Here is a 14,804-nt window from a genome sequence, read left to right as displayed (position 1 = left end):
TATATACAATTAAAGTAAAACATGTTATTAGTTGATTTTAGGGAACATTGGCATAAAAATGACATTTATCTATTCACCCTAGGACTGCAAATGTTTAATAAAGGCTATGCTAAATAGCCTACACATGATGCACTAAGTCCATAATGCCATGCAAAACGGGAAACTGAGCATGAATAAATGCAACCCTTGACTGTTAAGTAATTCTTGCCAGTGAGTCATACCAAAAAAAAAAATAAAATGTATGTTTGTGTATGTTTGGGTGTGTCCGTCTAAAACGAGGAGGCACGGCAGGCAAATGCCCCATTAATGTTAGTCCCTCCTTCTCAGCTCAGCCCAGACCGAACGTCTACACATTAAACCCGATACAGTGTTGGGTTTCAAGCAGAAGTGGCAATAAAAGTATGACTACTATAGCCTAACTCAGTGGGGTCGGACGTCAAGGGAGGGTCTGTTTTCTCCAGTGCCAGGCAACATCTGCAGTTCTTCCGGAGTTTCCCTGCAAATCTTGGGTTCCCGTGCGGTAAAAATAAAAATACAGCACACATCGCACTTCGTCATGTATCAGCTCATAAGGAAATTCGCGTTCACCGAATCGCATTGTCTCGAGGAGGACAGCACGAAAAGTTTCGCGGAGCTGTTTGAGAAGTTGGACGTTAACAAAGATGGGAAAGTGGACGTCTCCGAGCTCAAAACGGGCCTGGCAGCTATGGGCTTCTCTATGGGCAAAGGAGAAGCGCAGGTAATTCCAGTTCACTGGCTCACTGCAGTTCTGTTGTTGACTCACTTTTGTTGTAGATCTGGGTTTTGGGTGCAGTATACACCGCATCAACCAATAAACCACGTCGACGGGCTGTTGGGCTCCTATATTGTTCGCATGCAAGGGAAATTTACTACTAAGAAAAATCCACCATCTTGTCTGATGCAGTATTGCGGATAATAATGCATGCGTCTAAGCTAAACCATTAATAGTAAATGCCAGAAGCAGTACTTAAAAGATATGATGGGAAATGATGCATTTAGTGCCAGCCCACAACCTCCTCTTCTTCCTCCACTTGTAATATTTCATGCTATTTAAGTTAGGAGTAAATAGTCATGCTTTTTAATGCACGTATTAACATTCACTGAAAATAAAAGACAGTAGCTTATTTGCCTCAACAGTCCCCTATCTGTCATCTCAGCTGTCAATTCAGATCATCCCAATCATATACAGGTAATGCCATTTCCTGTCTTTTGCCAGGAAGTGCAGTTAAAGCAGAAGGGTGGCTAAAGACACTCCTGTACTGCTCATGTTCATAATAAACCTACATTCCATTATCCTTTGACATTCCTTAGCCCTGAGACAGCTGATAATGATAACCCCACCTTGCCTAAGCAACTGAGACTCACTGTATCAAAGTTCAAAGACAAAGAGTGCCAGTGAACTCATCAGGTCGCTTAGGTATATTATAATGCTTTTCTTGTTTTGTCCGTATTGATCTTGAGGAGAACTCGGCTCATCAAATTACTCATGTGATTCGTGTTAAACTTAATTTCTGCATTGAACTGAAGTGTGAAGTAGTCTATGGTTGCATCTAAATGACAACACCGGGTGGCAGTGTTTTTAAAGTTTAGGACGATGCCAGAACAAACTGATCTGGGTTTGTCTGTTTGAATATGAAAATGAGGGCTAAAGTTGTTTTTTTTAACCCACTATAAGAGAGAGAAGTCATTGTCTCCGTAGAAAATTGTATGACGTGCAAAAATATGAATGTTTATATTATATTTAGGGTCTAGTACTCACTGATGTATATTTTCCAGGAACCTCATGGGCTGTTATGTTTCTCTCCTACAGAAAATTGTTGCCTCTGGAGACACTGATAAGGATGAAGGACTGGACTTTGAAGAGTTTTCAAAGTATCTGAAAGAACATGAGAAAAAACTCAAACTGACCTTCAAGAGTCTGGACAAAAATCAGGATGGTAAGATATGTTTTTTTTTTGCTCCGCTTCTTTCAGGACTAATCCATTAATCCTTTTTATGTTATTAGCCACTTCTATGTTAAAGCATCAAGGCATCAAAGACAACAATATAACTTTGTGTAAATCTGCCTTGTGATGATGTAATTACACCCAGTAATGTAAGGTCTATCCACTAATCATGCAAATTTAAGGACTGAGACACTGCGCCTTCTATGTTTGTTGATCATAAAATAAACATGCAATAACAACATGAATTGCATATGCAGGTTGCATTGATGCCAAAGAAATCCAGCAGTCACTTAAAGACATAGGCATAATCTTGACGGATCAAGATGCAGAGAAGATCCTCAAGAGGTACTCCAAAGGCCTGCTCGCACAAAGCATTAAAAATTGCGTGATAGGTCTATTGATTTAGACTTTATTTAATTTATAGAAAAGCAGTTTAACTCACTAGATTATAAAGATTACCTCCTCTTTGTAAAATTTTACACACCTGATGCAAATTTCACTTGCTTATAATGTAAAGATAAAGTGATAGCATTAACTTATACATGGAATAGAATATTTATGTAGAACTCTGCAGCACATTTGTGTTGACAGTGATTAGTAAAGTGCACAGTATGTTCGTGTAGTCTTTGCTTGTGAAATACTCGCGCTTTATCCAGTTAGTCCTCTGATAACGTATTGCAGAGGGCAGCGTTTCTTGGGATTTCTATAGTTATCATAAAGGAAATGATTATATATGATATATTCAGACCATACACCACAAAACCAGTCATAAGGATCTATTTTTGAAGTTTAGATTCACATGAAAGTTGAATAAATAAGCTTTCCATTGATGTATGGACAATATTCTGCTGAGATACAATCTGGAATATGAGGGAGCAAAAAAAATCCAAAGCATTAAAATCGCCTTTAAAGTTGTCTAAGTTCTTAGCAATGCATATTACTGATCAAAAATTAAAAGTTTTGATATATTTATGGTAGAAAATTAACAAAATAGCATCATTGAACGTGATCTTCACTTAATATCATAATAATTTTTAACATAAAAGACAAATGTATAATTTTGACCCATACAATGTATTGTTGGCTATCGCTACAAATATACCTGTACTACTTATGAATGGTTTTGTGCTTCAGGGTCACATTCAGAACATTAAAATCCAGATTCCAACATCTTCTCTAATTTGTCCCTTTGTCCTCTAGTATCGATGCGGATGGAACAATGTCTGTGGATTGGAATGAATGGAGAGAGCATTTCCTCTTCAACCCAGCAGATAACCTTCAGGAAATCATACGCTACTGGAAACACTCAACTGTAAGTTGAAACAGAATCTGATTTGAATCAGGTATCAGTTATGAGGATCACTAGATGACGTCCCTGATTAGTGTAGTCAAGCAGTCACATGTCCTCAGCCCAGTCAGACGCCCATTGAGTTAGTCAGTCACACAGTTTGGTAGCCATGTAATCAGCTTGGCCAGCCATTTATATCTTTCTGTCAGTGGGAAGGATTGGGGAATCATGAGAAAAGTGTTGAGACCAGGAAGGATAAGGAGTCTTTTAACTGATTACGTGTCAAAAGTCAATGAAAGTGGCACATTGTGCAAGACAACTTAGCGTCTCTTGCAATAAAAATTTATGTAGCTATATGAATAAAGACATACTATAGACTTACGTTCATTATAAATACCTCTGACATAAACCAAAGCCAAATTTTTTCGAATACAGAATTCAAATAATACAATGTTTTGGGTTGCCTATTTCTTTTATCTAGCCTTTTCGAGTTGACTTTGAAATTTTAGACTTTTGAGCAGTTCAGGTTCTGCTCAAGTCATCTCTGCCAATTGCGGCAAAGCTAATTTAAGACCGTCCTGTACTGGGATTAGCCCTGGATGTCATCTGACCGCCGCACTGATGGAAGCGCAGTGAGGTTGGGCAGAGATGAGGAGAATCAGGACTGTGATATTGTGAAGAGAGCAGGTGAAGCAGTAGGTCTTCATCGCAGTCGTCAGAATCCACGGCTGGTGTCAGACGGACATGGCTTTGCTGCAGGAGCACAAGAGAGAGTGGCTTATCATTGATTTTGAGGATGAAGAGGCTTTATATGTGATGGATGTAGATATGGTAGGTCCTCTGATCCAAATTATTTCATAGAGGCAGAAGCAACTTTTGGCCCACTGAGCTATAGCCCCAATGTTATCTATAAAGTGACAATATGAAATTGTTTGATGGTAGAAATAGAGGTATTTTTAATTTCTAAACAGATACATTTCATATTAACGGTGGCATAGTTAACGAAAAGTATGTGCATAAATTAATTTACTCACCCTTGTGTTGAGTTGTGTTGACTTTCGGTCTGTTTGTTTTGATAGTCCACTTTAGACTTTTTACTAATTATAAGTAACTTTGTAAATACATGTCAACTAATTCTCATTCATTTGCTACTACATGTCTACTAACCCTCAGAGTACACTGTTAGGGTTGGTTTAATAAGTTGACACATACAGAGTTTCTGATGGTCAGTATGTTGTATGTTGTGGACCCATCAAAATGAAGTGTTTGAAGTTATTAAGCAGACAGTCTACTCATAATCTAATGACTGCTTGTTGGCATGTAATTGCAAAGTTACTTACTGTTACTTAATGTCTAAAATGGACCATTGAAATAAAATGTTACTAAACAATATAATCTAAACAATGTTGATAACCAAACAGTTCCCAATGATTTCCATTATGTGGACTAAAAATACAGTGGAAAGTCAGTGGGAACCAAACTGCTTGGTAACCAACCTTGAAATATCTTCTTTTGTGGGAAAAATAAAGGCATACAGGTTTGGAACAAAAGATGGGCAAATAAAATGTATTTTTGAGTGTAAAATGAATGTCACCTGTGTAAGTCTGTGATGCAGTTCGATATGTTACATAAGATGATGGCATTGATGACATTAAATTGCTCCGACTTGGATTAGGAACAAGGTTGTAATTAATTGTCCCTTACGAAAGAGAAATCTTCATGGAGTTAGAACTGTGCAGTGTGAAAGGTTAAAGGTCACGGTTGAACCAGCATCGAGACCCATGTACATTCATCCCTGATATTTGCCTTTTAGCACATTGTTTGCATATTATATGGACAGTCACAAAACGGTAACATGATATTATTTTCATATTACAATCCAACACTAAGACAAAGAACCTTCTCAGAGTATTTGACATTAAGTATGGACCAGTGTGGTTTAGTAAGTAGAGTTGTTGGCTAGTAACTAACTTGACCTTTGTTGTTTGCTAGGTGTTGGATATAGGTGACAGTCTAACTATTCCAGATGAGTTCACTGAGGAAGAGAAGACCAAGGGCATCTGGTGGAGGCAGCTTGTTGCTGGGGGCGTGGCAGGGGCGGTCTCTCGAACAGGCACCGCCCCCTTGGACAGAATGAAAGTCTTCATGCAGGTACAGTTAAACCCAAATTTATTCTTAAATGCTTTTCATTATGTAATATTTATTTGTTGTACAATATGTACTCATCCTTAAAACAAGATATATTTACTTGAGAATCAAATTGCTTGAAGTAATAAAAAGTATTTTAATGTAATTACATTTTTATTGTTGTTTTGTTAGGAAAAAAGACAAAAAATGTTTTTTTTTTAAATAGTTAAAACTGATTGCTTCAATAATTTATGACCAGTTGACTTATACATATTACAGTATTTCATGTTATTACCTAATATCTACTTGAAAATGACAGTAAATCTACACGTTTATAGGTTCATTCCTCAATATCCAACAAAATCAGTCTGGTGGGCGGGTTCAAGCAGATGGTTAAAGAAGGGGGCCTGGCCTCTCTGTGGCGGGGTAACGGAGTCAACGTCATAAAAATCGCCCCAGAAACGGCAATTAAATTCATGGCGTATGAGCAGGTGAGAAAACAGAGAAAGAATATTTCCAGCTTTCATCTTACACATCTAGTCCAACATGACCAATGTGACACTGACAAAAACCTTTGTTACCAAACCCACAAACACTTAAAACCACTTCCACTTTTGTATTTTTTTTTTTTTTTTTGCCACAATCTTCCTTTTTTATCTGTGAGCTATTATTATTCCTGGTAAAGCGAAGCAGTTTCTTCGATATTCATTTGTTGATTGTGGAACAGTTTCACTGAATAACGACACAGGCCAAACGCTCACGTGACATTGCTTAAGTGTCTTACACAAGCAAGCGTGTCAATGAGAGCTATTTTAACAGCAGCCATTCACAAAACCCTGGACTGGTAATCCGGTGTGGAGGACAGAGGATGACTGCTGTGGAGAAGATCGCATTTCCTTTATCTAATGAAAAGATTAAACCCGTTTCAGTTTTACATGTTAAATCAGTCTTGCATAATGTGTTTTGGGTTGTGCTTTAACAGTATAAGAAGCTGCTGGCCAAAGACGGTGGGAAAATCCAGTCACATGAGCGGTTCATGGCTGGCTCTCTGGCCGGTGCGACCGCTCAAACAGCCATTTACCCCATGGAGGTGAGAAATGAGACGCACAGAGATGAAATACTCTATATAGATGTTCCTTAAAAAAACGTTTGTTACTTTTAATTGTAGGTAATGAAGACCAGACTTACCCTGAGAAAGACTGGCCAGTATTCTGGGATGTTTGACTGTGCCAAGAAGATTCTGAAGAAGGAGGGATTGAAGGCCTTTTATAAAGGCTATGTACCCAATATCCTGGGAATTATTCCGTATGCTGGAATAGATTTAGCAGTGTATGAGGTGAGTGCAAACTTCAGGTTTATATCGATAGACTGCATGCCCAGTTTCTGAACATCATATCAAGTTCATATTTTCAGACTAGGTGTTACACCTCTGGGTATTTTTCAGGTTTGTGACCTGTTTAAAATGAAGCAAATGTTTGCATATTTGTATGTAGTATAAAGAATGGGAATTCCATTGGAATATACTTTGCATGTCAGATAATTAAAACTGAAAGTTTGTTTCATTAAATTAAATAATGCTGTAAATAAATCAATCATAGATACTAGGTTTACATGAAAAATTGAAATGTTGCCTTGGCAACTAAATGAAATAAACATGTTTAGGTTGAAGTAATAAAAAAGACTGCAAAAATGACTATTATAATTTAAATGATAATAAATAAAAGTAAATAAAATGAAAACTAAAAAAAACATAAAAATAAAAGCAAATTCAAAATATGAATAAATTCTATAGTAATATATAAAAATGACAAAAATAAGATGGTCCCTTATGAACATTCTGTTGACAATAAGAAACTTTTGTACTGCATGTCAACTAACTAAAGTGCTAGTAGAGTATTAGACTGGTAGGGTTAGAATAAGTTGACATGTTCTTGAAAATCTAACTATAGTCAGAATGTACCAGCAGTCCCTTATGAACAGAAAAATTGAATAGATGTAATTTTGACTCTTTCTCTCTAAACAGACCCTGAAGAACGCCTGGTTGTCCAAGTATGCTAAAGACACTGCTAACCCAGGGGTGCTGGTCCTTCTCTGCTGCGGGACTATTTCCAGCACTTGTGGCCAGTTGGCTAGTTACCCTCTTGCTCTGGTTCGCACACGCATGCAGGCCCAGGGTAAACATTCAGACCAGAACATGCACAGCATATGTCAATTTTACACTGTGATTTGTTTGACAATTTCCTTTTATTATCCCCAGCATCAATGGAAGGATCGGAGCAGGTGTCCATGTCCAAGTTAGTGAAGAAGATCATGCAGAAAGAGGGCTTTTTTGGGCTTTACCGTGGGATCCTGCCCAACTTCATGAAAGTGATCCCAGCTGTCAGCATCAGCTATGTGGTGTATGAGTACATGAGGTCTGGGTTAGGAATCTCAAAATGATAAACGTCTTGCATGTTTTTACACGCACAAATTTTAACCACCTTTTTCTGAAAACACCCTCCATGATGGGACTGAATGTTTGAGTAACCAAAGTGTTTCAAATATCACCTCTGGGAAAAAGCAACGCTGGTATCTGGTATTGAGGTTGTGGCCCAACCTAATACATGTTTACATTGATATATATAATTATACCTTGATATGTTATTAATACATTTCTGAAATATTTTACATTCGTCCCTGACCAAAATAAATGAAGCCATCGTGAGCCAGTGCACTATAATATTTTACATTCAGTCTATGTTTTACAGATAGATAAATGGATAGATAGTCAGACCATGGAAACCCGCCTTTTTGCATAAAATAATTGCACCTAAATTAAATATATGAGTGTACTTTTTATTTTTGTTTTTAAGTGAATTAGGTTGGTTACGTTGGGCCGTGGTCAGGTCTTTACATGTTGCAGTCAATACTTTTTGTATTTGTTTTATGAAACACGGACCAGAGAAACAATACAGAATAGGGACCCGCATTATGACATAAAGAGCTAAATGTGCCTTATATCATTTGTTCGATCTCTGTGTGGGTTCCTTTACTATACATTGGAATTATAATTGTATTTTTTGTGTTGCCTTTATCCCCAAAGTTTGCTTGTTTTAGAAACTCTTGTTTATATTAAAGGTGTATTTTAATACAGTGTGTTCAGATGTCTCATTGCACATGTAAAAAAAAATTATTTAGCAAGAATCTATTACGGTAAAGATAGTTTTGTTTTTAAAAATGCTAACCCTGCTGAGAAAAAACAGCTAAAACCAGCCTAAGCTGGATTTCTCAGTGTGTGTTGATTGATGTTGGATTTACGAAAAACAGTTACTAGACAGTACAGAGGAATGCTTCCTAATAAAAGCTTTTAAGTATGTTTCACAGATGCGGCTAATATGCATGAGGTAGTAAGCAATAATGTATGGAGCAACTACTGTGCCATCTGCTGGTATAAAGACGTATTATTAAACCCAATAATTGGGCCATTTGTATAAGTGAAATAATTTTTTACGATTTTTGTGCCATTAAGGCATGCATATTGTTAATATAATAGATGAAATAAATATAAGAGTTAATATAAAATAAATACAGGCAAAAATACACAACGAGACATATACGATTCCCTTTTTATTAAATAGTCCCTTTTTGTATCGAGTTTTCTCGCTTTTCTCTGAAATACACATGCATTACCCATTAACAACCCTTACTCAATTTACATTAATTTACAAAGGGAAATTTGAAATCAAATTGCATCGCTACCAATATTTGAAACATAAAATCCTAAAATTACAAACCTCTCTGAGAATTACTTGATTGTCATAGAACATTAAGTGCAAGGCTGACTTGAAATGACCCATGGCTCTCTTTTATCATCGTAACGTGTGCATGCCTGAACTAATGACAGCAGCAAACAGGTGTCTCATGAACAAATACATAATATACAAAGCAAACAAAATGGCACCAGATCATTACACATATACAGCAAAAACCCCAGGACTTCTTGCACTATTGTGGAATACTGCAAATGACAGCATCATGCAAGAGCAGCAGGCTTTTAAACACAGAACAGTAAAGTTATACACGTGTAGCGTTAGGTCTCTCGCAATCTACAATTTGCAGAATTGTCTGCAATGCTTTGCAAAATAGTTTTCTAATTCAGTAATGTTAACTCAGTAAGAGATAACCTTTCAAGTGAGTTTTTATCTTTTTAGGAAGCAGTTTACAGAGATTTCAACAAAAAAAAACAGATTAACAAAGTAAAAAAAAATAAAAAATTACAGAAAAACAAACCAAATAACTAAATAAAATACATAAGGAAAACAAAATAAAAAGTCAAACAAAAAATAAAACAAAATAAAAATGGTCCATTAAAAATAGCTGATACAGCAACTAGAAATATAAAACAGATTTTTTCCCTTATTTTTGGACCAAACCATTAAAAAAATACTCTTCAGTACAGGAAAATTATAAACAAAAGAGGATAAAAAAAAAATAAAAATACAATTTAAATACAAAAAAAAATAATAATAATAAAAGAAAGAAAATTAAAAGAAAAAAAACCTTTACATTAGTTTTAATGGGACAAAACACAGCAGAGGGTTAGTTCATTAAAAGCAAACTTTGGCAATAACACAAAACAAACAAACATCTCTCTTATTGGGATATTCCAATTTCAAGACTTCAGTAGCAGGCTGACTGAAATATTGCACCATCGGTCTTCAGCTCGTCCCTGGGGTGACTTTCATTTACAGTGTAGCAGGTCTGGCTGGTAGCACAGCATAATTGCACGTTAATTGTGTTGCTGGTTCAGTATAAACCCTAACACCAAATGCAAACCGATAAGATTTCACTTTGGTTAAAGACAGGATTGCTAATCCAAACACTAATAATACTAATCTAGAGAGCTTTTTGGTGGTTCTTGCGCAAGTAAATAAAGCTAAGTGATAGATCTAGAATGATAGATCTACACGGGACATCTAATTCAACTTAGGGTGACATAATACAACTCTGGTTCACTCAGAAAGAGGGAGAGACAGCAGCACTCAGTCTGGAGTCCGTTCTGCAGTACACCTGAAGGAAGCGCTGTCTGTCACTCCCCTGTGCCGGCCACGATTTGTGCTGATCCTGAGCATGAGGGGTCACGAAATTCCAACCAATAGAGGAGGCATGTTGGGGGGAGGCTCCTGAGATCTCACCTGAACAAAGAGCGACATCGTTTAAGAAGCTTGCAATCGCTAATACTGAACTGTGCCATTAGGGGATGAAGCAAATGTTCTTTTTTTTAGATTATGCGCAAACTTATAAACAAAAACCGCTTCACTCCAAACCAAGAGAGCTGCGGCATACTATGTGAAGCCTGAAGAGCTGACTGACATGATCAGTTCCCCTCGGTTTAAGTGCAGGACGCTTCATGCGGACGGCCAGGCGTCTGGTTACGTGACATTAGGTCAGGCATGCATGTGTTGCTAGACAAACACATCCACACTAACACACACGTACACCCGGAGCGCAGTACCTCTGTCGGACCGGGAAGGAGTGGATGAGACTGAACAGAAGGGTGAAAGGAGAGGGGTGCAGCCTAGAGAGCCAATCTTGAGTTCATTCTTCTGGAATGACTCAGAAGACAAGGAGAAGAAAAATAACCCGGTGAGAAAGAACCGGAGAAAGAGCTTTTAATCATCTGATGGAGTCCTGTTGGCCTTCCCTTGATGCGAAATATCTATTTAGCTAAAAACTATTCTGAGACACTGAAGGTTGAGAGGATAGACGCCAGTATTGTGTTTCGACAACATGTTGCGTCTTTGACTATATCAAGACAATTATTATTATTAGGCTAGTATTGTTATCTAATTAATATTAAGGCTTATATGTCCCTTTGTATCATTTTTTCACACATTTACAGTGTTGAACGTTATAACCAATCAAACGCGATTCTGTTGAGCTTATGAATGGAATATAACCAATCAGAGGCATTCAGATGAGCCATCGCTGAAACACTAGAGTTTTGTTGTTGAATGTTCAATTCTCTTGCTAATTCTCAACAAGTGTAGATGTACGCGTTAAAGCAAGTTAAAGCAAGTTAAAGCGATAGCTACACGGATTGCAACGGAAGTATTTTTAAAAAAGCATGAACTCATGCCAGTTGTATAATAATGTAAATGCTTGTTTTCTGCAGCTGCTGTTTAAATGACAGAAAATGTAAGCATCATAAATAGTAATGTACAATAGTTTTTACTGAATTGTGATAATGTTGCTACTTCACTAAAAATATAGCGTAATGCTTTACACTAACATTAAGGCTGCTTTTTGGATTTGATTCACTCATAAATAATGAAATAAATTAGCCCAATGATATTGTGTATCAGTGAATTCACCGGCTGAAGAAATGATGACATGACTATGGAGTTCATCGCCCAACACTAACCTGGGCTACACATATTTGGGTGTGTGACAGGGGAAACCTGTTTTACAAATAGAAACGTGCTTGAGGTTGCAAAAGAACGATAGAAAAGACTCACCTCTAGATTTGAGCGAGCTTGTTTCAACACATCTCGTGTTCTTGACACTAGAAATAAATGAAAGTAAAGTGAGGATAAGAACAATAAACACAAACAAAGAGAAGAGATGAGGGATTTACTCACGTTGATTGACAATGAATTGCTCCATGCTGTCTTTAGTGCGGCTGGAGGTCCTTAGATTCTCCATCGTGTCCCTGAGAAGCTGCTCTTGTTCTGATAACTTACGTCTCAGCGTGACAACCTCTTTTCTCAAAGATTGCTCCTACACAAACACGTAATTAAGAAACCTTTAGGATTATAAAAACAATCAATATCAGTGTAATTTTATTAATGGTTTACTTAGATGTGCTTAGAGTCGCTGTCGGTGTGGGTTTCTTTAACAGGTGCAAGGCAAATGATGTCTTATAGGAGAACTTGTTTCTGAGACCTATATTAATTACTGAAATGTTTCTCTAAGTGCCCTCTAACCTTTTTGAGCTGCTGGGCTGAGGCATCAGTGCTGGGCAGAGATGCCCTCCAGAACATTCTTAAGAGAGAGCTTGTCTCCTCCAGAATCTGCTTCAGTGTTTTAGTGCTGGTGTGCAAGTTCCTCATGAAACCCTAGAGAGAGAGAGACCATGTGTGAATGACAATTCATTTGGAATATTTTAACTTTTCAGCAAGTTATTGTTGAAATTTCAGAAAAGATTAAATGAACATTGCATTACATGAGCACTGCATTCATTTAAATAAAAACGGTCACACAGAGACATTTGAAAATTAAATTAAAATATTTAATATTATTTTTTAAAGCAAAAAATAGAATTATATTCAGGCTTATTAACCTACTGTTAATGTAGCATAATTCAGTACTTTCAAATATTAAAAAATTGTTATGCGTATACATACAGTTATGATACTGAAAATAGAACTATATACTGATTTCTAAAACCACTTTTTATGATGTCTGTTAAATTTGACATATTGCAATACAATTTGAATTATTTTCTCCAACATTTTATCAGCTGAACTTTGAATTAAAATATTTAGGATTAATATTTTAATTATTTAAAAATGTATTTACATGTTTCTGGCTTCAGATACTAGTTAATAAAATATTTTACTTTTTTTGTGAGTCTTTTCCTTTTACTGTTTTTATTTTTCTACATATTTATCATTTTAATTTGACATTTTTTGATTTCTAATCATTAGCTTTTGCCCTGACAAGTGCAATTAATACAATTTGATCATCATACCATGCAATTAATTTATTTCCATTTTTAAACATCCCTGCTAAAGAAATATTTTTCAAAATCCACTCATTATCACACCAGTCTTTCGTAAACCAGGCCTATATTCTCACCTCTGGTAGGTTAGGAGATTCTGTGCTGGACTGCAGAGCTGCTTCCATCTTCCGGATAACAACCCTCCCTTCCAGTAGCTGGTGCTGCAGGGCACTGAAGTCATCCACATGACCTATCATATGACGCCCAGTCTTGCAGGCGAAGGAGCCATCAGGGGCCTCAGTCTCCAGAGCTTCAGCACCAGACCTAGACAAGTCTAATCAGGAAACACACACTGCTCAATCCGTTTTCTGTATCTTGGACTTATTTGAGTGAATTTTATCTCTTGTAAAAAACATTAGAAGTGTTTTATATAAAACTCGTACCACTAGAAGAAGATTTTGGCTCATCTGGTTCCACAGCTGGTGAAGCAGGGCTGGAGAACCCTGTATCTCGAACAGGAGGAGATGGTGATTGGTCTACAGCAGACATTGAGACCAGGGTAAATGAAAATATTTAGAAATATGTTGCAAAGCATCCAAAAACATGCAAATTAAAGTCATGATTGATTATTAGTATTAGTTGTCTCACCATGGAAGAGCTGTTTCCTGGCTGAGGGGCGGGGCATAAACTGGTCCAACCTTTCTCTCAACTGCTGCTCCAACAAATGTATGTTAGACTCTCGCTCTCCTAGGTCAAAGGTCAAACTCAATCCTGAGCCTACAGCAGTAGAGGGCACAAGACATTGTAATACTTTGCACAAGGCTTTAGCTGTAACTGTTCCAAATTTCAGTCATTTTAAAATATCAGTTTTTATTTGAAGGCTTTGACAGATGTACTTTTTTTTTTTTTACCTGTGTTGCTCTCAGTCGTGCCACAGACTCTCTGATACACCTGTAGTTCACACTGAAGAGTGTGCACTAGACACTGACACTCGCTCAGCTGCTGCTGGAGAACATTCACTTCATGCTGCAGCCTGTTCACAGATGTATACACACTGATATTATTCTACGCAGTCTGCCACGTTGAGAGGAAACATTGGGATTTTGCTGTCTGACAGTTTACCTGGTGCTGTTGTCCAGACTGTTCTGTTTCTCCTGTTCGAGCTGCACTATTGCCTGAGCCTGCTCTCTAACCTGAGACTGTAACCGTCTACACTGATCCGCCCACTGGTCCGCCTCTAGCTCCGCCTGCTTTAACTGGCCCCGTCCAGACAGAACCACCTCTCTCAGCCGCTCCATCTCTTTACTGCCATCTGCATGTGAAACACAAAAAAACATCACTTTAACTGTGAATAAAAATAATACTATATGTACTTTTTACATGTATTTACGGAATGAATACTGTATGAACTAAGCTACTATTCCATTGTAAACACTGACATGCATCCATCTTTAATAGCTAATGCACCTAAAGTTGCTGTAGTACTATTGATATTACATTCTTTATGAACATTAAGTTCTCACCTGTCCTGGCTTTCTGGAGTTGGGTTTGCAGGGCATGATTTTCCTCTTTCAGCACTCGAATCTCATTGGACAGTTGAGAGACAGAATCAAGGCCTTGGATGTAGATGTTAGTGGGCGCTCCGCCTGCTAGTGAAAGGTAGTACAAAATATAGACACATTTGAAACAGACAAGCTAAAAATACATAAATATATTGCAA

At 37.2% G+C, this 14,804-nt stretch overlaps 2 protein-coding genes across 11 annotated transcripts in view; one reads left to right on the top strand and one right to left on the bottom strand.

Annotated features, from left to right (window-relative positions):
• The first annotated feature begins 313 nt into the window (after nucleotides 1-313).
• Nucleotides 314-8,517, top strand: slc25a24 (solute carrier family 25 member 24). Its single transcript, XM_043218850.1, has 10 exons — nucleotides 314-739; nucleotides 1,832-1,958; nucleotides 2,225-2,312; nucleotides 3,168-3,279; nucleotides 5,248-5,406; nucleotides 5,721-5,873; nucleotides 6,365-6,472; nucleotides 6,551-6,718; nucleotides 7,406-7,556; nucleotides 7,640-8,517. The coding sequence occupies exons 1-10, from the start codon at nucleotides 557-559 to the stop codon at nucleotides 7,819-7,821; spliced, it is 1,431 nt and encodes a 476-aa protein (XP_043074785.1). The 5' UTR covers nucleotides 314-556; the 3' UTR covers nucleotides 7,822-8,517.
• A 1,189-nt stretch (nucleotides 8,518-9,706) lies between these two features.
• The window catches only part of LOC122324444 (phosphodiesterase 4D interacting protein), a 58,600-nt gene continuing 53,502 nt past the window's right edge, over nucleotides 9,707-14,804 (bottom strand). For 8 of the 10 annotated variants that reach the window (XM_043218846.1, XM_043218847.1, XM_043218839.1 and 5 more), the window contains 11 exons: nucleotides 14,608-14,733; nucleotides 14,207-14,396; nucleotides 13,996-14,117; nucleotides 13,733-13,861; nucleotides 13,528-13,620; nucleotides 13,222-13,418; nucleotides 12,348-12,479; nucleotides 12,003-12,141; nucleotides 11,880-11,926; nucleotides 10,877-10,967; nucleotides 9,707-10,556 (listed from right to left, as the gene is read on the bottom strand). In XM_043218846.1, the coding sequence (XP_043074781.1) occupies nucleotides 10,378-10,556; nucleotides 10,877-10,967; nucleotides 11,880-11,926; nucleotides 12,003-12,141; nucleotides 12,348-12,479; nucleotides 13,222-13,418; nucleotides 13,528-13,620; nucleotides 13,733-13,861; nucleotides 13,996-14,117; nucleotides 14,207-14,396; nucleotides 14,608-14,733 (1,445 nt within the window). In that variant the 3' untranslated portion in view covers nucleotides 9,707-10,377. The remainder of the gene's footprint in view (nucleotides 10,557-10,876; nucleotides 10,968-11,879; nucleotides 11,927-12,002; nucleotides 12,142-12,347; nucleotides 12,480-13,221; nucleotides 13,419-13,527; nucleotides 13,621-13,732; nucleotides 13,862-13,995; nucleotides 14,118-14,206; nucleotides 14,397-14,607; nucleotides 14,734-14,804) is intronic. The other 2 variants (XM_043218843.1, XM_043218845.1) reach the window with 2 other exon arrangements.

This window comes from Puntigrus tetrazona, chromosome 20 (genome assembly GCF_018831695.1).
Source record: "Puntigrus tetrazona isolate hp1 chromosome 20, ASM1883169v1, whole genome shotgun sequence".
Lineage (NCBI taxonomy): Eukaryota > Metazoa > Chordata > Actinopteri > Cypriniformes > Cyprinidae > Puntigrus > Puntigrus tetrazona.
The sequence above is the reverse complement of the archived record's forward strand: the minus strand, read 5'-3'. Positions and strand labels throughout refer to the sequence as shown.

What these genes read in the sequence shown, in the direction of transcription:
- slc25a24 (XM_043218850.1), top strand. Translation starts at nt 557, where the DNA reads ATGTATCAGCTCATAAGGAAATTCGCGTTCACCGAATCGCATTGTCTC. An exon ending in TCTGGACAAAAATCAGGATG is followed by an intron (nt 1,959 to 2,224) that starts GTAAGATATGTT and finishes TTGCATATGCAG; the next exon opens with GTTGCATTGATGCCAAAGAA. An exon ending in AATTCATGGCGTATGAGCAG is followed by an intron (nt 5,874 to 6,364) that starts GTGAGAAAACAG and finishes GTGCTTTAACAG; the next exon opens with TATAAGAAGCTGCTGGCCAA.